The following is a 25,301-nucleotide window of genomic DNA, read 5'->3' as shown; positions in this document are numbered from 1 at the left end:
ACAAATAGTGACATGTATTATTTTACTTTATGTCACTAATGTATTATATGTGCATGCACACTGTAAAAAAAAAAAACTGGGTGCCAAACAAAAGCCAGCCACTGTGGGACAGCTCGGTGTGACTGGGCATTACTGCTGGCAGGGACACAGGGAAGAATGTGGGTATTATTTCAGACTGGTAGTGAACTCATGCTCTCTCTGGCCCTAGAGCACGAGATTTAGCTTCCCTTAAGAGCTTTAACTTCACACTTTAATAATATCGTTCACAAATGTTAGTCATGGCCGTGCATTAGGCTCTCATCCCACATGTTAACAGAGCGTGGGCATGAATTATGCATATTGATAAGGTCACCAGCAGCTCTCTGTAGGGTTGTTTGTTCTAACACACTGTTTGTTTGCTGTACAGGCGCCATGGCAGAACTCGGTGCAAAGCATTTTCTGAAGAAACACCAGGCGGAACTTATCAAAAGGACAAGAAATCCATTAGGTCTGGCTGATGTTCTGCGTGGGAAGGGCATTATTAAAGCTGAAATGTATTCTAACATCAAAAGACAGACAACCAGCCAGAAACAAATGAGAGAATTATACGAGCACCTGAACAGCGAGAAAGCCTATCAGTGTGTTTATGATTGGCTAAAAGAGAACGAGTCTGATTTAATGAAAGAACTGGGTAAGCCTGACTTTTGAGTTTTGTTTTTAAATCATAATAATAGAACTAATAGAATTAATTGCTTCTGTGATTTTGTTCCAGCTGACGACTGTGTTTTAGATAAATACCTCTTCCCCTTACCAAGTCCTAATGGTCATTAGTTGATGGTAACCAGTAACCAATGGGCATATATAGTGATCCTTCAGAATAACACATCACTGAGTGTGAGGTCAATAAGTTTTCATGCTTTACTGAATCAAAAACCAGCCCAACATAACAAACATGGCAGTAAAACAGTAACATCAAAAGAATTTGGTCACTTTTAGCTTTAAAACTAATAATTATTAGACAAAAAAGAACATACTTGTTATGAATTGTTGCTACACCTGCCGGTTTGGAGATGGGGGGGGGATTCATCTGATCCCAGGGGTGCAAAGTTAAGCATTTTACTGGTGTAGCTTGATAACAAGTTCTGTAGAGAACTTATTCACTAAAGGAGCCGAATATTAACTGCTGGCTGTAAGAAATGACAGAATTGATCATGATCATTGGTTTGTTGGTTGATTTATTAACATTTCTAACAGAAATGAGGTTGACAATGCCGAACCAGAGAGTAAGTCACAGTAAAACTCTGACCTATAGGGCTGAGGTCCCCAATCTTTTTTGCACCATGGACCGGTTTTATTTAAGACATAATGTCACGGACTGGCAGGGTGGGAGGATTTAAAATAAAATAACTATGTAACTGTGTAATAACTAACTCACAATAATGGAAAATCAGCTTTTTTCAATGCAACAAGACGCAGCTCCCACCTAGTGGTGATAGGAGGCAATAGCGCCTGAAGTGTGTTGAAAATTGGCGCAGTGTTTTCATTGCTATTGTAGCGTCTCTAATTATTTTTTCTTTCTGTGCGGCCCAGTAATAAATGACCCACAGACTGGTAGCGGTCTTTTTTTTGCGCAACGAGATCTGATCTGCACATCAGTTCAGCATGGCAGAAGCTCAAGTTATGCCTGGTTCACACTACATGATTCTAGCCCTGATTTTCGCTCGGTGACGGGTCGGTGCTGGATTCGGGAGGAACTCGGTGTTCGCTCTGCGATCAAAACTCGGCTCTCAATCAATGTGAGAAACAGCGAGGGGAAACACAGGGGCGAGGTTGTAAACAGGTGGTTCAGGAGCGGAATATAGTTTCTATCAGAATACATCAGCACACGCGAGTTTTACAGTATTTCTGACCTGATCGTTCTCTACAAAACAAAATATTTATTAACCTCCAACTCACTATAGAACAAGCCATGCTGCTCGTGTTGCCAAATCCACTCAGATTCATTTATTTCATCGGCGCACAAACTTTCATCTCTCGCTACTTGTTGATGTGCATGTTTGGACGTGGTATCATTAAACCTTTCATCACTTCTCACGTGTGTTTTCGTGACAGAACGTAGTTTTGGAGAGCAGAGAAGCTCACCTGTGATTCCCCCTGGTGATAGATGGTGTAGTGTAAAAACCCCCATCGCCGATCAGTCGTGTAGTGTGAACATTACAGCGACCAGGTGTTAATCAGAGTGTCGTGTCGTGTAAACTTGGCATAAGCTGTTCAACAGCCAGGTGTATGTTTACATTACATTTACAATGTTGTAGCGTGTCAGACATATAAAATAATAATAAAAAATGAATGTTACTGTTTTCTGTTTTGGAGTAATTATTTATGTAAACAAAATACACAAATATTTTTAATAATGAAAATATTATGTTCTTTGTACAATTAGCACATTCGTTCTCTGAACATCTGTACATATTTAAACAAAACCTGTTAATGTAACTCAAATATGCCTAAATGTGTTGAATCGAAATCGAATCGAATCGGGACCTTGTGAATCGAATCGAATCGAATCGATCCAGGAAATTAGTGGCGATACCCAGCCCTACTCTTTTCCAGACATTATTTATTTCATATAACTGATTTGGCTGAAACACTTAAAGTAAATCATTAAAATACCTTTATACATTTAGTCATTTTTAGGTATATTAAGGTCTTGCTTGATGATTTGAAGGTATTTGTGATTTTTCTGTGTGTGTGTTATTTTTCCTTATATGTTTACACAGGGAAGAGGTTTAGGAGTCAAACAGAGGACGGCGTGGATGAACCAGATAACCGTCTCAATAATTCTCCAAGTAAGTAAAAACTAAATTCTTACTAACCCACTAAAATCTATTAATGCTTTAATGTCGTCATCCCATCCAGGGTATTCCTGCCTTGCACCCAGTCTTTCCTGGTGAAACCAGACCATCCGCGACCCTGACCAGGACGACAATAAAAAAATTCAAAACTACGGCAATCATTTATTAATCTGTAATTGAGCAACACAGACGGGTCACGTTTAATACATGACAGTAAAAAGAAGAATGTGTGATGTGTTACTTCCCTTAAATCTTTATTTAACTGATAAAAGTACAAAGAAAAGATTCTTAATGTTTCACTGATCAACCTCATTCTAGTTTGTAAATAGAAACACGTTTAGAATTTGATGCTGTAACTCCAAAAAAGTCAGGACGGGGGTGTGTTCCCTACCAAGTCCCATCAGCATTTTTATTAATGAGACTTTTTAATGCGTCTGGAACTGAGGACACTGATTGTTGCAGTGTTTCTTGTGGATCTGGACTGCAGGCAGGCTGGTCAAGCACACACACACTCTGTGTCTAGGAAGCCGCACTGTTGTAGTGCAGGCAGAATGAGGCCTGGTATCACCGTGCTTAAATAACTACGAACTTCCAAAGAAAAGATGCCTTGATGGTAACTTGTATCTTTGTTAAGTCCCAAAACCCTTCTCCACTTCAACATTCTGTAACTTTTATTGGAATGTGTTATACGCATCAAATTCAGGGTTTGGGTTTCAATAATTCGGTCAAAGAAAAGAAACCATTGCAGAAAATTATTTAAAGTGTAGTACTGTCATGATATGTGTGCTGTGACAAATTATCTGCCCCTTGTCTTATATTACACTTTTTTAAGAGGTGCAAAAAAACTAAAAGTTGCAAATATGCAAAAATAAAATAAACCAGTAAGGACACAAATTCCTTTTTACGATAATGTGTTCCCTACCAGTGTTTGCAAAGCTTTGACCTTCAACTGCAGTAGCCAGTGTACAAATGAAAATCTGATACACTGTGTAAACAACTACATTATCTACATTTCAACAGATCTCAAGACCTTATCCACCATGGCCAAACTGGAAGACTGGGTCTCTGATCCTGAAAACAGCCAGAAACTGATTGATGACCTGGAGAAGAAGCTCAAACAGGGTGAAATTGAGGCTTTGAAAGATTCTCTGAAGGATAAGAAGCTGAAAAAGAGTCTGTGTCTCACTGCTAAAGAGATTAACGAGATCAGTCGTAAAAAAGAACTAAAGTTGTTTCTCGAACAGAGAAAAAGCTACATTTCCTAAATCGATGTTAGGGTTGTTTTTTGAAAAGGACAAAGACCACGTTACAGCTGCAAAAGTATCGATGTTGGTAGAAAATGATGATGATTAAGAGTTCATGCAGATAAATGCAGAAGAGTCAGGCAGCAGTAGATATGGATCGTCATTTAGCTTGACTGACCGCTCACTGTCACAAACTAATGATCAGTTACAGGTTGTGACAAGCCTTCATACCATCAGTCACCCAATAGTCACTGGCGTTCCATGTAGTGAGAAGAAAACTAGCGACAGTGAGTCCAAAAACGCTGATCTGGGCTGTGTATCGCCAGCAGAGGAGCTTGGTTCTCGATCATTACAGACATGTGAACCAACAGTGGTCCAGGAGAAAGATAAACTTCTACCAACAGAGGACCTGCAGGAGGTACAGTTTAAGAATACACCTCAAATATCAGATGTTCCGAGATCTGAGAAAAATTTTTATGATGGTCATCAGAATAAGTGTTTTGGTACCTCTCTACATGCAGTAGTGGACGAGCCAATGAAAAACAAGGGGCTGCAAGATCTTAAGATCAAAGCAAGAAGTGGTTCTGATGTCCCAAAGCATCCATATGTTCTTCATGGTGATCAGAATAAGTGTTACGGTACCTCTCTACATGCAGTAGTGGATAAGCCGATGCAAAATGAGGGGCTGCTAGAACTCCAGTGTAAGGAAAGATGTGGTTCTGATGTCCTAAATCATCCAGATGTTTTTGATATCCTTCAGGACCAGAATGAGCATTATGTTACCTCTCATCCTGCAGCAGCAGGTGACCTGATGCAAAACGGGGGACTGCAAGATCTTCAGTTCAAAGAAAGAAATGGTTCAGATGTCCTAAAGCATCCAGATGTTCTTGATGGTGATCAGAATGAGAATTACGCTACCTCTCCACATGCAGTAGTGGACGAGCCAATGGAAAATGAGGGGCTGCAGGATCTTAAGATCAAAGAAAGAAATGGTTCTGATGTCCCAAAGCATCCATATGTTCTTGATGGTGAACAGAATGAGATCTGTCTCGCGTGTGTACCTGCTGTAGCAAACAACCTGATGCAAAACGAGGGACTGCAAGATCTTCAGTTCAAAGAGAGAAGAGGTTCTGATGTCATAAAGCATCCAGATGTTCTTGATGGTGATCAGAATGAGCATTACGATACCTCTCCACATGCAGTAGTGGACGAGCCAATGCAAAACAAGGGGCTGCAAAAACTTCAGTGTAAAGAAAGAAATGGTTCTGATGTCATAAAGCATCCAGATGTTCTTGACAGTCATCAGGACCAGAATGAGAATTATTGTACCTCTCTACCTGCTGTAGCAGATGACCCAATAAAAAACGAGGGGCTGCAAGATCTTCAGTTTAAAGAAAGAAAGGTTGATATCTTAAATCATCCAGATGTTCTTGTTGATAATCAGAATAAGCATTACGGTACCCCTCTACCTGCTGTAGTGGATAAGCCAATGCAAAACAAGGAACAAAAAGATATTCAGTTCAAAGGAAGAAGTGCTTCTGGTGTCCCAAATAATCCAGATGTTCTTAATATCTATCAGGGCCAGAGTAAGTGTTATGGTACCTCTCTACCTGCTGTAGCAGACAACCTATTGCAAATCAAGGGGCTACAAGATCTTCAGTTCAAAGAAAGAAATGGTTCAGATGTCCTAAAGCATCCAGATGTTCTTGATGGTGATCAGAATGAGAATTACGCTACCTCTCAACATGCAGTAGTGGACGAGCCAATGGAAAATGAGGGGCTGCAAGAATTTCAGTGTAAAGAAAGAAGTGCTTCTGATGTCATAAAGCATCCAGATGTTCTTGATGTTGATCAGTGTTATGGGACCTCTTTACCTGCAGTAGTGGATAAGCCAATGCAAAACGAGGGGCTGCAAGATCTTAAGATCAAACAAAGAAATGGTTCTGATGTCCCAAATCATCCAGATGTTCTTGATGGTGAACAGAATGAGCATGACGGTACCTCTCTACCTGCAGTAGTGGATGAGCTAATGCAAACTGAGGGGCTGCAGGGTCTTCAGTTCAAAGAAAGAAATAATTTTGATGTCCCGAATCTTCCAGACAATCATGATTATGATCAGAATATGCGTCACTGTACCTCCCTACCTGCATTAGCAGATTTCCTGATGCAAAACAAGGGACTGCTAGATCTTAAGTTACAAGCAAGAAGTGGTTCTGATGTCCCAAATCATCCAGATGTTCTTGATGTTGATCAGAATAAGCATTACGGTACCTCTCTACCTGCAGTAGCAGGTGGCCCAATGCAAAACCAGGGACTGCAAGATCCTAACTTAAATGAAAGAAGTGCTTCTGATGTCCCGAATCATCCACATGTTCTTGATGGCCATCAGGGCCAGAATAAGCATTATGGTACCCCTCTACCTGCTGTAGTGGATGAGCTCATGCAAAATGAGGGGCTGCAAGATCTTAAGTTCAAAGAAAGAAATAGTTCTGCTATCTTAAATCATCCAGATGTTCTTGATGGCCAGCAGTGCCAGCTACAACCAGTAGAAGAAAGCATGGATGTGCAGGAGACGGTCAGTGAACCAAATATGCAGTTTTACAAAAATTCTTTAAAGCCTCTGCAGCCTGATGGTCTGTTTGAAGCAAATCACAGTAAAACTTAATTTTCATCCCGTTTTCAAAACACATCAGTCATGCAGCTCCAGTCTGAGGGTCGAGATGATGCACGGCTAGAGGAAAACATGGACATACAAGAGAACGTGTATGAACCAAATGAGCGTTTTAACCCCACGTCTGTTTACAGTAGGTTTAGTGATCCAGCTGTGAGTTCTGTGACTGGTGCAGTGAAGGATCAAGATAAAGTACAGTCACTGGGTCATGCTGAAAGTTCTTCAAAACTATTTGCTACAGACATTACAGGTCAACCCTTAAACCAAAGTACACCTTTAAATGAGACCAAGAAAAGAAACAATAACAGAAAGAAAGTGCTGAAGGAAAATAAGCTGAAGAAGATGAAGAAAATGACGGAGCGGGACATTGTGCTCCGTAACTGGGCTATGAAACAATGCAGCGGCAGTGAGGGGGAGATAAAGGAAGTATTTGATTGTATATTGATCAGTGATGTTGTGGAACACAGCGAGTACTCGTTTCTAAAGGCTGAAAATGTCATGAACTATAAGAACCCAAAAACTGGTGTAAATAAAATGATTTACCTCACTGATGAGAAAAAGTTCTCAATCGACACACAAACTCTGCTCCAGTATCACATGTACGTGTGTGACATTCCATCGACGATCGTCTTAGGTCCTCAAGAGGAAGAGAGGAGCATCGACAGGTCTTTCACTATAGACCCGTATCTGTGGTGCATTTCAAAGGTTTTTGTTCCTGCTCTTGCTGTGTACAAAAACATCCAGCAAAAGAAAAAGCTGTACTCTCTGATTTGAAAACGTGCAAAGATCCGAAGCCATCCGGTCACATTTAATTGTACAGAATTTTTAAAACATTTTCTTAAAGCAGAACTAAATGAAACACGAAAGTATTCATTAAACGAGTTATAATCACCTTCAATGCCACCACCCACTTGGAAGGACAAAGGTCAGGTGGGGTCACTTACAGCTGCCGCTGCAATATGATATCTTTGGGAATGGGGTTAGGCACCGTGACTGGCCAGCAGAGGGTGTTGCTGCAGCGCTTGACCACTGTCCCTTCCACTTACAGACACCCAGCCAGTCGTGTGCCTGTGCAGCCACCTTGGCCGGTCAGTAGCACAGCTGAGATTCGAACTTTGATCTCAAAGTTATATAATGCTTTATGCTTATTAAAAATGATGCTTTTTGTTGTTTGCAGTATAATTACTGATTTATTTTCCTGATTACAGTTGACTTATTTTAAAATGTCTGCAAATTATATTAAAATAAAGTGTTTTTCATTATTCAGTTTGTAGTTTTTGTTGTTCATACACTTCATCATTTATGTTCAACAGGTAGATCAGTTCTAACAGTGACAAGCTGTAGCTCTCGTACCACAGACAGACTGTTGACATCACTTCATTGTTGATGTCACGTTGGTTTACACAATTATTAGTATTGTTACCGGTCGTCTGGGTGCCCCTTAGCAGGCACAATCGGCAGTGCAGGCGGTGCAGCGGACAAAATCAGTCGCTAATCTGCTGGGTGAGAGAAGACGGGACTATAAAAAGTGGACGGGGTCTTCAATGCTGTGTAAGCACCCCGGTTAGTAGTCCACAGCACCAATCCTGCTCCTCACTGGTAATTCTTTCCAAAAACAACAGTGTGTTTTTGTGGTTAAAGTATGCATTACAGTAATTCACTCACAGGAAAAAAAATACCATTAAATACTCTGTGGTCGAAACTATATGGACATTTGATCATGAGCATGTTGGTCATTTTTTTTCAAAACCAACGTTAGTATGTGGTGCCCCTCCATGATTTTGGAGTTTGTGAGAATTGGAGCACATTTTATTAAAAGAGCGCATTTATGTCTTGCACACAGTGTCCGGGCATGGTGCCTGACCCACTGTGACTCTGACAATGAAAAGAAGATATACTTTATTTGTCATATATACGTATACAGTTGTACAGGGAGCTGGGGTCAGAGCGCAGGGTCAGCCATCATACAGCACCCCTGGAGCAGACAGGGTTAAGGGCCTTGCTCAAGGACCCAACAGTGGCTGAATAGCAGAGCCTGGATTTGAACCACCAATCTTCCGGTTGATAGTCCAAAGCTCTACCCACTAGGCTACCACTGTCCCTCAAACAGTTGTCCCTAAAGCAGTTGAAGGTCTGAATAAAGAAATGAATGAAGGTTCCATGTTGGTTTCTCCTCCCACACGTGACGAGTCCTGACACGAGTCTGAAGTTCGTCTCTCTGTGTGACATTTTTTACCTTTATTCTATCTGACACAATCAGGAGCAGGGCATTTCCTCTTTGCTCTACAGTCTGATCTCCGCCAGGTAAGAACGTTTAATATTCACGCTGCTGATGTGAGAAATGCTTTTCTTTATTACGGCTGCAAAATGAAACATTTATTATTGTTAATTTATTACGTGTTAATAATAATTTATTAACACTGTCGTGTAAAATATGCTTAAACTAATATAATGAATAAATGTGTTACTAAACTGAAAGTGAAAGTTTATATCTTGCACCAAAAACACGATTCTTATCTACATTTTCGGCATTTAGCAGACACTTTTATCCAAAGCGACTCACAATTATGACCTGAACATGATTTTGAGCAGTTGAGGTTAATGGTCTTGCTCAGGGGCCCAACAGTGGCAACTTAGCAGTGGTGGGGCTTGAACCGGCAACCTTCTGATTACTAGTCCAGTACCTTAACCACTGAGCTATCACTGCCCCTGAAGATAAAATTCTGGACTATTAATGTGCATCTCCTTATATTCAGTGATTCATTTATTTATGTAACTATTCATTTGTTAGTTATGATGCTGTATATCACAGTGTTATTAGAAAGAAACCATGTAAACAGGAAACACTGATCTAAAAGCACTGATCTAATGTAAAAGAATATTGCTGAACTGTGATAATAACATGAATTACAGCCCTAAGTGGAGAAAAAGACATATTTTGTTTATACTGACGCCATTTCTACCCAACAGTTACATTCATGTAATAAACAATGAACAAAATTATTATTTTTTGTGGCAGAGTGGCGCAAAGGGTAGTGCTGTTGCGTCACAGCAAGAAAGTCCTGGGTTCGATTTCTTAGCAGGCTGGGTGAGCAGGGGTCAGTGTGGGTTTCCATCAGGTTCTCCGGGTTTTCTCTCACACACGCAAAAACAACTGGAGCTGCAAAATTTACTCGTGTGTGTGTGTGTGTGTTCTGTGATGGACTGGCGACCTGTCCAGGGTGTTTCCTGCCATTTGCCCAGTGAATTAGTATTTTGCATAGAAAATAGGACAATCTGATTTTTTTGCTGTTCTCACTCTTTAACGGTTCTAACAGGCACATCAGTTATACATCAATAACATCAAATAAATAAAATATTCTCATATTTATAGCAACAGTATGGTGAAGGGCCTTTCCTTTATTTCTGTGCACAAACAGCCATTTTCAAACAGTGTTTTAGTTTGTAAACCTAATCACTCTTTTTTGTCTTCAACATGCCGTGCCAACATCTGAGGGCGTGTCAGGCTGTAGAGGAACAAGAACGTTCTCTTATCACAAATAGTTGATCCATACTGCCTGTACATCTGTAACAGCTGCACAAATCCTCACAGGTAATCTATGCACTCCTTCGGCTTCTTGCTCATGTTTACTCCAGCCGTGCATTGTGCAGCGCCCCGTCTGCTGGTGACACATCCTCGGGTCCAATAGCACCGGCGGTTCTCAGAATAGTACAGAGATTCTTAAAAGCCTGAACAGAACCAGTTCACGATTCAGATTTATTTAGATCGAGAGAGTGAGGTCCATCATGACACAGGGCGAGGAGTTTGGTGTGAATGTTGCTGAAGCTCGATTCATGCTGACTTACTCTTAACCAGTTTGACCCACTTAACCATTACAGATGCTTCAATATAAAAAAGTGCACCGACATTGTGGTTGATTTTGAACAGGTGAAGATGGCGTCCCCCGCCGAACGGTTCCTGAAGGTCCACAGGAGTGAAATCGTGGGCCGAGTGAAGAGCGTAAACGGTCTGGCTGATTGTCTGCTTGAGAAGGAAGTGATTTCTAAGGAAGCATTGAATGAGATCAGTAGCCAGAAACCAGAAGAGGAGCAGATGAGGACAGTTTATAAGCATCTGAACAGCAGTAAGGCCTATGAATTAACATTAGAATGGCTGAAGAGACACGAGTCTCATGTGATGGAAGATCTGGGTAAGTAGCTTCATGCGGTGTGATTCATCCTGAAGATTAAAAAGATGGAACATTTTCTGAATTCTCAGTTATTCATGTTCTTTTTATTTTAAAGCAGAAAAGACAGAGACTCCGGAACCGAGCCACTCGAGAGTGAGTAACGTGGTGAAAGCTTCGGTTCTGTTTGTAACTCTGGGATTTATAGACATTTAGAATTGTATTAGAGTCACATTTTCTCTCTGGTGAACCCACATAGGAAAAAAGACAGAGAATCCAGAACCATGAAGCCATGGATGAAACAGATTGTGATCTCCAAACATCACCAGGTACTGAGTTCAGAGTATGTTGTGCGCATCTTGCTGCCACTTCTCATCTGCTTTTCGTCTTTTCTCTGTTTTTTTCCCAGTTTCTCTTTCACTGTTTGAAATCAGAGAATTGCACTGGCTTTCAATCACATCATGCATCAAATTCAAAATTCTGTTTCTTACATTTAAAGCTCTCCATGGTCTGGCCCCAGCTTTTGTTTAAGAGCTCTTACACCCCTACACTCCCTCTCGCTCCTTAAGGTCCTCCGGTGGAAGGTTCCTCTCTACGCCTCTGACTAAACTGTCCTCAAGGGTGGCAGATCTTTCAGTGCTGTTGCTCCTAAGCCCTGAAACTCTCCACCCCAAGATTGTTCTTATATCACTTTTTTAAATCTCTAGACTTTTCTTTTTAGTCAGTATTTTGGTTTTTCCCTCTACTGTAAAGTGACCTTGAGACTGTGAAAGGTGCTATATAATCAAAACATTATTATTATTACTATTATTATTACTGTTATTATTATTATTACTTTTGAAGATTTCTGTCGATTGTAGTCGGATGTGGAATTAAATTGCTGCAATTCTGACATTTAAGATTTTTTATTAGTAAATGTTTTACATTAATTGGTAAACACACACATTGACATTTTTGTTAATTTGATCTTTAATGATTAATTGTTTAAATGCTCTACCAAGTCAGGAAATGTAAGTGTATTTTATTAACAACAACTTTGTGTGGTTTTGAAACAGATCTCAAGACCTTATCCACCATGGCCAAACTGGACGACTGGGTCTCTGATCCTAAAATCAGTGAAAAACTGGTTAATGACCTGAAGGAGAAGCTTGCTCAGGGTGAAATGGAGGGTTTGGAGGATTATCTGAAGGACATAAAGCTGAAAAAGAGTCTGTGTCTCACTGCTAAAGAGATCAACGAGATCAGACAGAGAAAAGATCTTCGTTCATTTCTTACAGACGTTAAAGGAGCCAAATTTCCTAAAAATACACTTGACCACTTTTTTGAGAAGGTCAGAAGTAAGGCCTCAACAGCCAAGAAAAAGCCTGAACAGTACAGTAATTACGACGACTCCATAAACCATAATGCAGATGATTTGAACAGCAGTGGATACGGATCTTCATGCAGCTCAAGTTTTAATAGCAGAGTGTTTCCTCACACTGTGTTCCCAAATGAGGACGTGTTCATATGTGAAGGTGTCACTGATGTCAGTCACACACACAACATGGAGGTCACGGATTACGAGTCCAAAAGCGCAGACCTAGACTTCAAAGCGGACGTTCCACACCCAACAGAAAACGCAGATCAGATTCAGCAAGCTGTCAGAAGCAGTGGAGGAACCAGGGAATTAAAAGAAAAGCAGGAAATGGACGACACTGACTGTCCTCCTCAAACATCCTCTCAAAACCTTTTTTAATGTTCCTCTGTTTGCCAAAAAGAGCAAGTTGTCCAGCTACAGTCCAAGCTACAGGACAAAGTCGATACCTCATTTGAAGAAAGAGCGGTGGTCTGGTTGTGGAAGGTTTGGAGCCAGAAGATAAGCAGCAGAGCAGTTACAATCATGGAGATGATTTTGATGAGCCGGATGGACCACAAGGAATGATCATTTTTCCAAAGCTTGAAGACGTTCCCCCTAGTACTTGGAGCCGAGACCTTCAACTACAGTCCGCAGATGGTGGACGGCTAGAAAAACGCACGGACACACTAAGGAACACGGGTGAAGAGCTTAAGAAAGCCAACTGCTCCAACATGTCTTCATTAAAGAACCCAAAACCAAAAAGAGAGAAGAGGAGGAACGTGGAAGGACAGCCGAACAGAAGAATCGAGCAGTACGGCACTGTGCTTTGTAACTGGTTAATGAATCAATGCAGCGGCAGTGAGGAGGAGTTCAAGAAATTATTCGACCGTATCTCAGTAAAACACGTAGTAGAACACAGCGAGTACCCGTTCTTCATAGCTGAAAACATCACAGTGTTTAAGAACCCACAAACTGGTGAAGAACAGATCATCGTCGTGAAGGATGAGAAGAAGAACTCCACAGAGACCACAAGTCTGATCCATTATCAGATGTTTGTGTGTGACATTCAGAAAACTGTCCTCTTAGGTTCTAAAGAGCCTAAAGAGAAGCAGATCGGCTTTGAGGAGTCCGAGGTTCCTGTAAATCGCTGCCTGAGGAGCATCCTGGAGGTGTTCGCTCCTGCTCTCGCTGTGTTCAAAAATATTCAAAGAAAAGAAAGACTGGACTCGTATCTGAAAACGATCCAAGGGCGGAAAGAAAATCCTCGTTAGTGTATTTGTGGAGGATCAGAGAACAGTACATGGAACAGGAGTTTTGCCTAGGTTACAAACCCAAACTGTCATCTTACGCTGGGAAAATACGTCCATTTGTTCAGATATAATCCAAGATTTTGATTATTTCTCAATATTTTGAGTCTTTAACGTTCACGGCTTCACACTGCAGCCCCGATCATGAATGTTTTTTAATCCATTGTTTTGTTTCCACACTCGTCGACTGGCTGATTAAGGACGTCTGTGCTGAAAATACTCAGAAAAAAAATATTTACTGTTTTTTTATTTCTTTTATTGATTTTTAAAACAATACCTGCACAAAGCTGTAAAATTTCTCCTATTTTTGCATATTTGTCACACAGAAGTTTCAAATCAAACTACTTTTAATATCAGACAGACTGAAAAAATCATTCCAACCTTCTGAGACCGCATTCCAACAGAAGAACATCGTACCAGGGTTTTTAATCACACACGACTCCTACATACAGGAGCAGCCGAAAGAAGAAAAGAAATCTCATTTTTTATGTTTTTTTAGGTTTGACAGGGCAGTGGTAGCTCAGTAGTAAAGGTACTAGATCAAAAGGTCACTGGTTTAAGCCCCACCACTGCCAAGCTGCCACTGTGTACTTTGGTGTCCTGCACAGAAAACTGAAGCTGAACGTTTTAAAGTTTATGTTCCACTAATTCAGTCACTGTATAAGATCAGCTGTTAATATTAATAAAATCCCAAGAATAAAACTGAGCATTTTATCTTTTTTATCACTCATGTCATGATATGATTCCAGTAGTTTTCAGCAGTGTTGGACTTTGCCTCATTATGACGTCCACACACTTTATTATTCCAACCGCAGTGAGGGTCACAAGAACCTCGGTAAACTAACACAGAGCTCCACAATCCAACCACCACAAAGGTAAGTGAAGATTTACCACAGAGATCAGCTTCTAAAATCAAAACTTTGTGTTTTTAAAGCTCTACAGGTTTAATAATGGAGATTATTTACTGTTTTAAGTTTACTTACTTACATCAGACAGATTCTATGTAGTCAAGAGATATGATTAGCTGCAAAATGTACAGTTTCATGTTAAATTTTTCCCTTTTATTTAAGTTTTTTGTGTTGATTCTGTCACTTATTGGAAATAAAAACAAATAAAAAGTATGTGGACGCCTGAAACTAATTATTGACGTTTTTGTTTGGCTTTCTGTAACATTAGTGTGACAAAAATAATGACCAGAGCATGAGAGCAAGTTTAAATAAACCAAGATTTGTTAATTAGATTTAAAAATAGTAAAACTTTAAAGTAAAATAACCCACACCCACGAACTACAGGAAACCTACAGAGAACTTCACACGTGTCTGAAGAGGCAGCGCTGTGTGTAACCGGCAGAGGCCGCCAAATTGCACAGAATTCAATCCTAACTGACACCCTGTGAAGAATCACCTCTATTCTACCTCAGTTCAGTGAAACAACGATTATTTCCATTTTTAAAACTTGCGTGCAATTAAAAAAGTCCAAAGACAAGATTTTTATATAATAAATTTTTATTGTTTTTATGTACCATGGATTCATGGAAAGTTTAGTTTTATTAATTTTTTTTCTCGTTATGTGCAGGATCCAGACTGACGAAGCTATGGGTGCAATAAGTAAGTTCAGAAATATTATAAATATTATAAATAATAAAACTGAGGGGTTCTGCCATGGCTCAAAACTTCTAAACTTTATTCAGAATTGCCAGTCAGTTAAAAAAAAACATTTCTCAAAGCAAGATTGCAAATAATGTGGGTCATTCACCATCTACCCTACATAATATTGTAAAAAGATTCAGGGAACTCACAATCTCAGTCGATGTAGGGCAAGGCTGGAAGCCACTTTTAAATGTACGAGACTTTCATGCCCTCAGATATTGCATGAGAAACAGTCAGTTACTGTTTGCTTTAGTCAATTAAAAATAAATGTTTTATATTGATGGTTTTTCACTATCCAATTTGAAACAGATCTCAGGTCTGTATCCACCACTGCCAAACTGGAAGAATGGGTCTCTGATCCCAGAATCAGCCAAAACCTGATTGATGACCTGAAGGAGAAGCTCGCTCAGGGTATAATGGAGGGTCTGGAGGATTATCTGAAAGACATGAAGCTGAAAAAGAGTCTGTGGGTGTGTTCGAAAACCTAGGGAGCTGCCTTGCTGTCTTACTGTCTACATAGGCAGCTGACTTAGTAGAGAGTATTCTAATAAGTCAGTGACTTAAAAGGCAGGTTATTCGAACGCACTACTTAGATAGCGATAACATCGGGTTTAGCATTTCACGTTTAGCATTTAGCATCTTGCCATTAAAACCAATAAACTGAGGTAGCACAGCACGCTAACGTCAATAACATCTCCCTTCATGTACCGATAACGGTTAAATTTCCTGACAAGCCCGAACTTGCAAATAAAAACACTCGGTACAAGTTTATACAAGTTAAAAATCAGTAATATTTTATTTACGTTTGAAAATAACTCCATTCGTTTCTCCGCCCCGTCAGCCATGAATGCTGGGATTGTCTTGATCACTAAGGCAGCGTCGGAGCTCACTCGTTCTTGAGCCAAAATAACATTGAAATAATAAGATGCCTCAGAAGTGAGGATTTTAAGGCATCTAGGATTTCGAACAGCCTCCTTCTCGGGAGCGCGCACAGGATGACGTAAAATGCTGCCTATGTAGACAGCACACTAGCTTTTCGAACACACCCTGTGTCTCACTGCTGATGACATGGATAAGATTAGAAACAACGATGAACTTGGGTGGTTCCTTGATGTGATGAACGGTACTAAATTCCCTTTAGGTTTACTGGATTTGTTTTTTCAGAAGGACACAGACCTACCGAATCATTTACAGGTGTGTGAGGTGGGAGAATAATAATAATAATACTTTAAATTTATATAGCGCCTTTCAAGATACCCAAGGTCGCTTTACATCGAACAATAAACAGTTCAGTGAGGTACAAAAGAAAACATAGTTAATTGAAGAGATGGGTTTTTAACAGAGATGTAAATTGTGGAAGTGAAGAGACAGAGCGAAGAGAAGAAGGGAGAGCGTTCCACAGAGTGGGGGCAGCCACACTAAATGATCTGCCACCCAAGGTTGACAGCCTAAATCTAGGTGTGGCCAGCAGGCCAGCATTGGAGGACCTGAGTGAACGCCTGGGTTTGTAAGGTGTCAGCAGATGGTAGAGGTAGACCGGGGCAAGTCCATGAAGGGCTTTAAAAGTAAGGAGTAGTATTTTAAATTGGAGGCGTTTATGCACAGGGAGCCAATGCAATTGCTCCAAAACCGGGGTGATATGGTCGTGTTTTCGAGTGGATGTGAGGATCCTGGCCGCAGCATTTTGAATAAGTTGTAGAGGGCGTATCGACTTGTTAGGAAGACCATAGAGCAGTGAGTTGCAATAGTCCAGCCGAGAAGTAACAAAAGCATGGACCAAAAGCTCTGCTGTCTGAGGTGAAATCATGGGGCGAAGACGAGAAATGTTACGTAGGTGGAAGTAAGCAGACTTTGTGATGGAGCGGATGTAGGGCTGAAAAGTTAGGAGAGGGTCGACTGTCACACCAAGGTTCCGTGCAGTAGCAGCAGGAAAAACAGAGGTGTTCCCAATGAGAAGAACAGGGCAAGAGAAAGAGGAAAGTGCAGCTTTCGAGCCAATATACAGAAGCTCAGTTTTATCAGTATTTAATTGAAGATAATTCACCCGCAGCCATAGGATGAGATCTTGAAGACACCTGGAGAGAGCAGTAGGAGGAAAGGGATCAGAGGGCCTAAGGCTAAGATAAATCTGTGTGTCGTCCGTGTAGCAGTGGAATTTTAACCCGTGATTTCGGAAAATTTCACCCAGGGGAGAGATGTATAGAATAAATAGCAATGGTCCAAGGACCGAGCCCTGCGGCACACCCTGATGTATGTATGCATTATTTGAGACATGGCACCCTAGCTGCACAAAATGTTGCCTGTCAGAGAGGTATGATTTAAACCATGCAAGTGGCAGGCCGGAAAGACCAATATTGGACAGTCTGGACAGAAGAATAGTGTGGTTTATAGTATCAAATGCGGCAGTGAGTTCGAGAAGTAGAAGCATAGAGACCAGCCTTTTGTCAGCGAACAGAAGGAGGTCATTTAAAACGCAAAGCAATGCAGTCTCTGTACTATGATATGGACGGAAACCAGATTGAAAATCTTCGAGCAGGTGATTAGAATTTAAGAAATCAAGCAGCTGGGATGCCACGACTCTTTCGACTGCAGCGAGTTTCCATGATGGAGGAACATAGCCAGAAGAAAGTGATAAATTGACCATGTGACAGATAGGGGCAGCAAAAGCAGGCACAGAGGACTGAAGGAGGAAGGTAGGGATTGGGTCTAGACGGGCGGATGTGGTAGACTTTGACTTAGTGATGATTTGTGAAACTTCAGCAAAATCAACTGGTAGGAACAAAGAGAAAAGTTCAGAACCAGGCACCAGCGAAAGATGGGATGGGGCATATGCAGGTGCACCCTGAAGCCCCCTATAGATAGTTGACACCTTGTCACTAAAAAAGTTAAGGAAGGCCTCACACAAACCAGGGGAAGGGACAACTGGGTCACTGGGGGGGCATACTAGTTTTTTGACTGTGGTGAACAGCCGTTTAGGATTTTGACCAGCTTTTTTAAACACCTCAGTGTAGTACAAACAGCGAGCTTTATTTAGGGCCGCTTTATAATCGGCCACGTGGTCCGTAAATGCCAAAAAATGAACCGTGAGGCCAGATTTCTTATAACGCCGCTCTAGGCGCCGACCCAACGTTTTGAGGGCACGAAGCTCGCCGTTGAACCAGGGTGCAGAATGAGAGGAAGGCACAAACCGGGACTTAATCGGTGCCAGGGTGTCAAAAATCCTTGCCAGTGTTGTGTTGTATGATAGTGTAGCCTCATCGAGAGAGTGAAGTAAACAGATGTCATTGAAATGAGACACACTAAGAAGAGTAGACAGGGAAGAGGGATCAGCAGCAGAGAGATTTCAGTATGAACGTAGCAGTTTGGGATGAGACTTGGGAACGGGTAAGGAGGCACAGAAGGAAATAAAGAGGTGATCAGATAGGCCGGTAGAGTGCCCAGAGAATTTACTGACAATCCCATTATTAGAACAGATGACATCTAGAATATGACCATATTTGTGAGTTGGAAAATAAATAAAAAGTTGGAGAAGAACCCTCAGCCAGTAGTTCTGCACCTTCAGCTCTGAACAAGGACAATGAAAAGCTTAGAAGAAAGGAAACACAGCACCGAGTTCTTCTGGATTGGGCAATGAAACTATGTGATGGGAGTGAGAAAGAGTTAAGCAAGGTTCTTGAGAACATCTCAATAAGAAATGTGGTAGAACACAGTGAGTACCCATTTCTTGTAGCAGAAAAAGTCATGGTGTACAACGAACCACTAACTGAAGAACAAAAAAACCTCATGAAGTACAATAAAGTAGAAATTGACAAACAAAAAAATCCTGGTCATCACTGATGAAAAGAGAAACTCGGTCAAAATGATGAATCTGATTAATTATCAGATGTTTTTGTGTGACATTGACACAACAATCATGTTAAGGCCCGAAGAACCTAAAGAGCAGCACATCAAGTATAACGAGACTCTGGTTCCTACCAATCTGTGTCTGAGGTGCATTTTAGAGGTTTTCCTCCCCGCTCTGGCCGTCTTAAAAAAAAAACAGAGAAAAGAGAAGTTTTCACACCAGAAAACAAACGAGTAATAATAAACCTCAGTGATCTCAGTTCATCTCAGTGCACGTGGAACATCATTCTGTTCATTTATTTATGTTTTATAGAGTAAAAGTTTATTTCCTGGATGTGACCTGAAGTAAATGTACAATCTTCAAAACGCTTTGATGATTTTTACTTTTAGTGAAGATGTTCTCTACATTACTCTTTATCACATATGTAACATGATTCATGTGCACAAATGATAAATGTGATATTCTTTTGTTTTCGCCGAGCGAAAATCAGGGCAAAAATCGTGTAGTGTGAACCAGGCATAATATGTAAAAGATAGTGGTGCTAAATTCGGTTCATTTTATGGACTCAGGTTAATCTGAGTCACTCAGTAATGTGATCCGGTTCACTTGAGTCATTTGAGTCACTTGAGTCACTTTACTGACATCTTGATTGCGATTGATTTACTGCATGAAAATGCATCTAGATATCACTTGTCCTCCGTGCTCTTGTCTTCTGTAAATAAATCCTTCTCTCTTAATTCTCTTGTCTCCTCACACTTCTCCTGTCAGTGACAAGTTGACACTTTTTTCTAAGTGGAATCTTGATCATGGGGGAGAGGGGGGTGGACTCACCTAGCAATCAGATGGGTATATTAATGGGTCAAGGGTTCAAGGGGGATGGTCAACAATAAATTGCCATTTTAACTTCACCCAGTCAGGCAGCCACAGTGGCACAAAAACAAACAGTCAATAAATTACCATGGGGGCTATGATACTCCTTAAGTGGTACAGTAATTAAGTAGTCTGTAAGCATTTGCATGTTAATAATAATAATAATAATATAACTATATTTTGTTGTTGTTCTGCTTACAAGGAAATATGCTGCATTACTAATCTACATCACTACTACTGATAATAATAATAATAATAATAATAATAATAATAATAATAATAATAATAATAACGTGCATAAAATCAGCCACATAACGAACACCAGTGTGTTTAACCGCTTGTTTATCAGAATATTTATCTTATTACTGAGATTCACGGACTGGAGTGAAGCCGGTTCAGCCAAATCATCCCGGTGTTTCCGTGAGTCTGATCACTGGTCTTGTGTACTTAACAGCAGCCAGTCAGAGGACTTATAGGATCCAGGTTCATTGACATCTCAGACTCGTGATTCCTGATTCAGTACAAAGATTCGAATCATTAACCCGGGTGATTCAGGAACCACCCAGCTCTAGTTTGCACACACACACACACACACAAACACACACACACACACACACACACACAAGTCCAATTTTTGATAAAACGGGAGAAAGGTACTGAATGTAGCCGAGAAAAAAACTGAAACGTAAGTATCGATCCCATCACGTTGGTATCGATCCGATTCCAGTACCAACGTTGGTATCGATACTATCGATATTTGGATCGATCCACCCACCACTAGTGTGAGAATAATAGAATAAGGAAGTTACTTCTGAGCTCTACAATCCAGCCACCTGAAAGGTAAGTGAAGATTTACCACAAACAACAGCTTCTAAAATCAGAACTTTGTGTTTTTAAAGCTCTACAGGTTTAATAATGAAGATTAATTGGTGTTTTAAGTTTACTTATGTTCACACTACACGACTTTCCAAGTGGTCAGGTCGCTGTACAGTTCTCACTACACGACTGGATCTCTTGTAATCGGGAGTCTTTCAGGTCGGTGTGTATTTTACACTACACGACTGATGGGTGATAGGGGGTTTCACACACTACACCATCTATCACCAACTGGAATCGCAGGCGAGCTTCTCTGCTCTCCCAAACTACGTTCTGTCACAAAAACAAACGTGAGAAGTGACGAGGGGTTTAATGATACCACGTCCAAAAATGCACGTCAACAAGTAGCGAGCGATCAAAGTTTGTGTGCTGATGTGCAGCGTAAAATCAAAGAGAAAAATAAATGAATCTGAGTGGATTTGGCAACACGACCAGCATGGATTGTTCTGTAGTGAGTTGGAGGTTAATAAATATTGTTTGCAATGCAGCGTGGGTGTTTTGTAGAGAACGATAAGGTCAGAAATACTGTAAAGGTTGTGTGTGTGCTGATGTATTCTGATATAAACTATATTACGCCCCTGTCCCACCTGTTTACACTCCTCCCCTGCGTTTCCCCTCACACCGTATTTTGCGTTCCCATTGGCTGTTTGACACAGCACTCATTGCCAGTCGGGCAACTCAGATTCAAATATCTGACATGCTAGATATCTCTCTTCAGTCGTTTGGATCGAGTTGTTGAGTAGTTCACACATAGCGATTGAGAGTCGAGTTTCAATCGCAGAGCGAACGCCGAGTTGCTCCCGAGCGCCGACCAGAAAATCTGGGCAAAAGTCGTGTAGTGTGAACCAGGCATAACTTTCATTAGACGGAAAGTAAAAACTCTGTTTAGTCTAGAAATATGATTAGCTGAAAAGTTTACAGTTTTATGTTTATATTTTCCATGTTCTTAAAGTTTTTTTTGTGTTGATTCTGTCGCTGGAAATAAAACAAATAAAAAGTATGTGGATGCCTGAAACACATTATTGACGATTCTGTTTGGCTTTCTGTGACATTAGTGTGACAAAAATAATGACCAGAGCATGAAAGCAAGTTTAAATAAACCAAGACTTGTTAAATAGATTTAAAAATAGTAAAACTTTAAAGTAAAATACACCCACACACACACACAGGAAATCTACAGAGAACTTCACACGTGTTGGAGGAGGCAGCGCTGCTGTGTAACCGGCGCCAAAGTGCACAGAATTCAATCCTAACTGAGACACTGTGAAGAAAAAACCTCTCTATTACACACACACACACACACACACACACACACACACACACACACACACACACACACACACACACACATACAAACCCAAGTTAAACCAGAGGGAAAACTGACAATTTTTTTCAATTTTGATAAAAAAAATTTTAAACCTGTGTTCAATTAAAATAGTCCAAAAACAAGATTTGTTTTATGTACCATGGATTCAGAGATTGCGATCTTAGCGCAGGTCCCAAGCCCGGACAGAAATAGGAGGGTTGTATCAGGGTATTTGGGGAAAAACTGTGCCAAGTCTGAGGACCAGATTTTTCCACACTGGGTCATTTGATTTTATATACAGTACAAGACAAGAACTGTATTATTTAAACAAATACGCTAAAATTAAATAAATCAGGAAGGAGCAAATTCTTTTTCATGCTGTATTTATGGTTTAGTCTGTATTTTATTGAATTTTTTTTTTCATTATGTGCAGGATCCAGACTAATGTAGCTATGGCTGCACTAAGTAAGTTCAAAAATATTATAAATATTATAACTGGGGGCTTCTGTCATGGCTCAAAACTTCAAAACTTTATTAGGAATTGCCAGTCAGTACAAAAACAACATTTCTCAAAGCAAGATTGCAAATAATTTGGGTCATTCACCATCTACCCTACATAATATTGTGAAAAGATTCAGTGTATTCTCAGTCTCAGTCCATCGAGGGTCGAGGGTGGAAGTCACTGTTAAATGTACGAAACCTTCAAATGGTTCACCAATCGTCTCACACCTAGTCGCCTTCTAAATCTTTTAATAGTTCATTATATTAATAGATAATTATAAAAACAGCACAAACACTCACAGGTAATCTACCTGCTACACCATTGTGTTAGTACTGTTACTTTTCTCATGCCACGCCCACTGTTTATGACGCATTGCGGCTCCCAATTACTGGTGGAAACGCTACCAGTTCTTTAAAAAGCACCAAGGTTTTAAGAAGCCTGAACCGAACCTGTTCAAGAATCCTTTTGGACAAAATGGGCTATCAGATATCATTGCATGAGAAACAGTCATGATACTGTGATAAATACAGCCACTTAGGCTCGGGAGTACTTCAGAAAATCGCCTCTGCTTTGAGAAATACAACCTGAAACTCTGTTACACAAAGAGAACGCTGTACAGCAATTCTATTCAGAAGTTCTCTGCGCCTCAACTTGTTTCATTTCATGTTTTATTTCTTTAGCTGAAATCATTCAGTGTGACAAACATACAGTAACTGAGACTTTCAAACAGACGGGGGGCCAAAAGGTTCTTACAGCACTGTAGGTGTACATGTGCGTTTATGCCTGGTTCACACTACACGATTTTTGCCCTGATTTTCGTTCGCGACTGGTCAGCGCTAGATTTGCCGGCTCGGGAACAACTCGGCTTTCGTCAAAGCGAGATTTCTAGTATGTCAGATATCTGATCTGAGTTGCCCAACTGGCAGTGAGTGTTGAACAGCCAATAAGAACGCAAGATCTGGTGTGAGGGGAAACGCAGGGGAGGAGTGTAAACAGGTGGTACAGGGGTGTAATATAGTTTATATCAGAATACATCAGCACACACACGAGTTTTACAGTATTTCTGACCTTATTGTTCTCTACAAAACACCCACGCTGCATTGCAAACAATATTTATTAACCTCCAACTCACTATAGAACAATCCATGCTGGTCGTGTTGCCAAATCCACTCAGATTCATTTATTTTTCCTCTTTGATTTTACGCTGCACATCAGCACACAAACTTTGATCGCTCGCTACTTGTTGAGTGTATTTTTGGACGTGGTATCATTAAACCCCTTGTCACTTCTCACGTGTGTTTTCGTGACAAAACGTAGTTTGGGAGACCAGAGAAGTTGGTGATCCAGTTGGTGATAGATGGTGTAGTGTGAAACCCCCTATCACCGATCAGTCCTGTAGTGTGAAATACAGACACACCTGAAAGACTCCCGGTTACAAGAGATCCAGTCATGTAGTGTGAACTGTACAGCGACCTGATAACTCGGAAAGTCGTGTAGTGTGAACTTGGCATTAGTTATCTTACAATAAATGTTTTATGTTGATGATTTTTTTACTATCTGAAAATTGTCTAAATTTAAAACAGATCTCAGGTCTGTATCCACCATGGCCAAACTGGACGAATGGGTCTCTGATCCCAAAAACAGCCAGAATCTGATTGATGACCTGGAGAAGAAGCTCGATCAAGGTGAAATGAAGGCTCTGGAGGATTATCTGAAAAATAAGAAGCTGAAAAAGAGTGTGTTTTTATGCTGATGACATGGATAAGATTAAAAACAACGATGAACTTGGGTGGTTCCTTGATGTAATGAACGACACTACATTCCCTTTAAGTTTACTGGATTTGTTTTTTCAGAGGAACACAGACTACAACCCGTCGAATCATTTACAGGCATGTGAGGTGGGAAAAGAACCCCTTAGCCAGTAGTTCTGCACCTTCAGCTACGAACAAGGACAATGAAAAGCTTAGAAGAAAGTGCAGGAGCGAGTTCTTGTGAATTGGGCAATGAAACAATGTGATGGGAGTGAGAAAGAGTTAAACAAGGTTCTTGAGAACATCTCAATTAGAAACATGGTGGAAAACAAAGAGTACCCATTTTTTGTAACTGAAAATGTCATGGTGTACAACAAACCACTAACTGATGAGGAAGAATCAGGAAGTAGGTTCTACAGCCAAGCACGTAGAGAACGTAAAATTCTGGTCATCACTGATGAAAGGAGAAACTCGGTCAAAATGATGAATCTGATTCATTATCAGATGTTTGTGAGCAACATTCACACAACAGTCATGTTAAGTACTAAAGAACCTAAAGAGCAGCACATCAAGTATAACGAGACTCTGGTTCCTACCAATCTGTGTCTGAGGTGCATTTTAGAGGTTTTCCTCCCCGCTCTGGCCGTCTTAAAAAAAATGCAGAGAAAAGAGTTTGTTTTCACAGTTTAAGTTGTTTTTACACCTGAAAACATGTAATAATAAACCTCAGTGATCTCAGTTTATCTCATCATCATTCCCTCCACTCATTTATGTTTTACAGAATAAAAGTTTATTTCCTGGATGTGACCTGAAGTAAATTTTACTTTTAGTGAAGATGTTCTCTACATTATTGTTTATCACATATGTAACATGATTCATGTGCACAAATGATAAATGTGATATTTTCTTTTGTCTTCTTTCAATAAAGTAAAGACACACCGCTCA

At 40.4% G+C, this 25,301-nt stretch overlaps 1 protein-coding gene and 1 long non-coding RNA gene across 6 annotated transcripts; both read left to right on the top strand.

Annotated features, from left to right (window-relative positions):
• The first annotated feature begins 1,639 nt into the window (after window positions 1-1,639).
• LOC134319734 (uncharacterized) lies at window positions 1,640-5,039 on the top strand. Its single transcript, XR_010013561.1, has 3 exons — window positions 1,640-1,775; window positions 2,760-2,828; window positions 3,855-5,039. It is a non-coding gene; the product is annotated as an uncharacterized LOC134319734 (long non-coding RNA).
• Window positions 5,040-9,051: 4,012 nt separating this feature from the next.
• Window positions 9,052-25,301, top strand: LOC134320275 (uncharacterized). 5 transcript variants are annotated; one of them, XM_063001618.1, is made up of 8 exons: window positions 9,052-10,341; window positions 10,678-10,939; window positions 11,037-11,071; window positions 11,175-11,244; window positions 11,971-14,433; window positions 15,134-15,165; window positions 15,517-22,568; window positions 23,286-25,301. In XM_063001618.1, the coding sequence occupies exons 2-5, from the start codon at window positions 10,684-10,686 to the stop codon at window positions 12,648-12,650; spliced, it is 1,041 nt and encodes a 346-aa protein (XP_062857688.1). In that variant the 5' UTR covers window positions 9,052-10,341; window positions 10,678-10,683; the 3' UTR covers window positions 12,651-14,433; window positions 15,134-15,165; window positions 15,517-22,568; window positions 23,286-25,301. The 5 variants fall into 5 exon arrangements, with proteins under 5 accessions (XP_062857688.1, XP_062857687.1, XP_062857685.1 ...); XM_063001617.1 differs by having other exon boundaries at window positions 11,034-11,071; window positions 22,537-22,568; window positions 24,189-25,301; XM_063001615.1 differs by having other exon boundaries at window positions 11,034-11,071; window positions 22,537-22,568.

Source organism: Trichomycterus rosablanca, chromosome 9 (assembly GCF_030014385.1).
Source record: "Trichomycterus rosablanca isolate fTriRos1 chromosome 9, fTriRos1.hap1, whole genome shotgun sequence".
Classification (NCBI taxonomy): Eukaryota; Metazoa; Chordata; class Actinopteri; order Siluriformes; family Trichomycteridae; genus Trichomycterus; species Trichomycterus rosablanca.
Note: the sequence above shows the minus strand (reverse complement) of the source record. Positions and strands in the feature narration are given on the sequence as shown.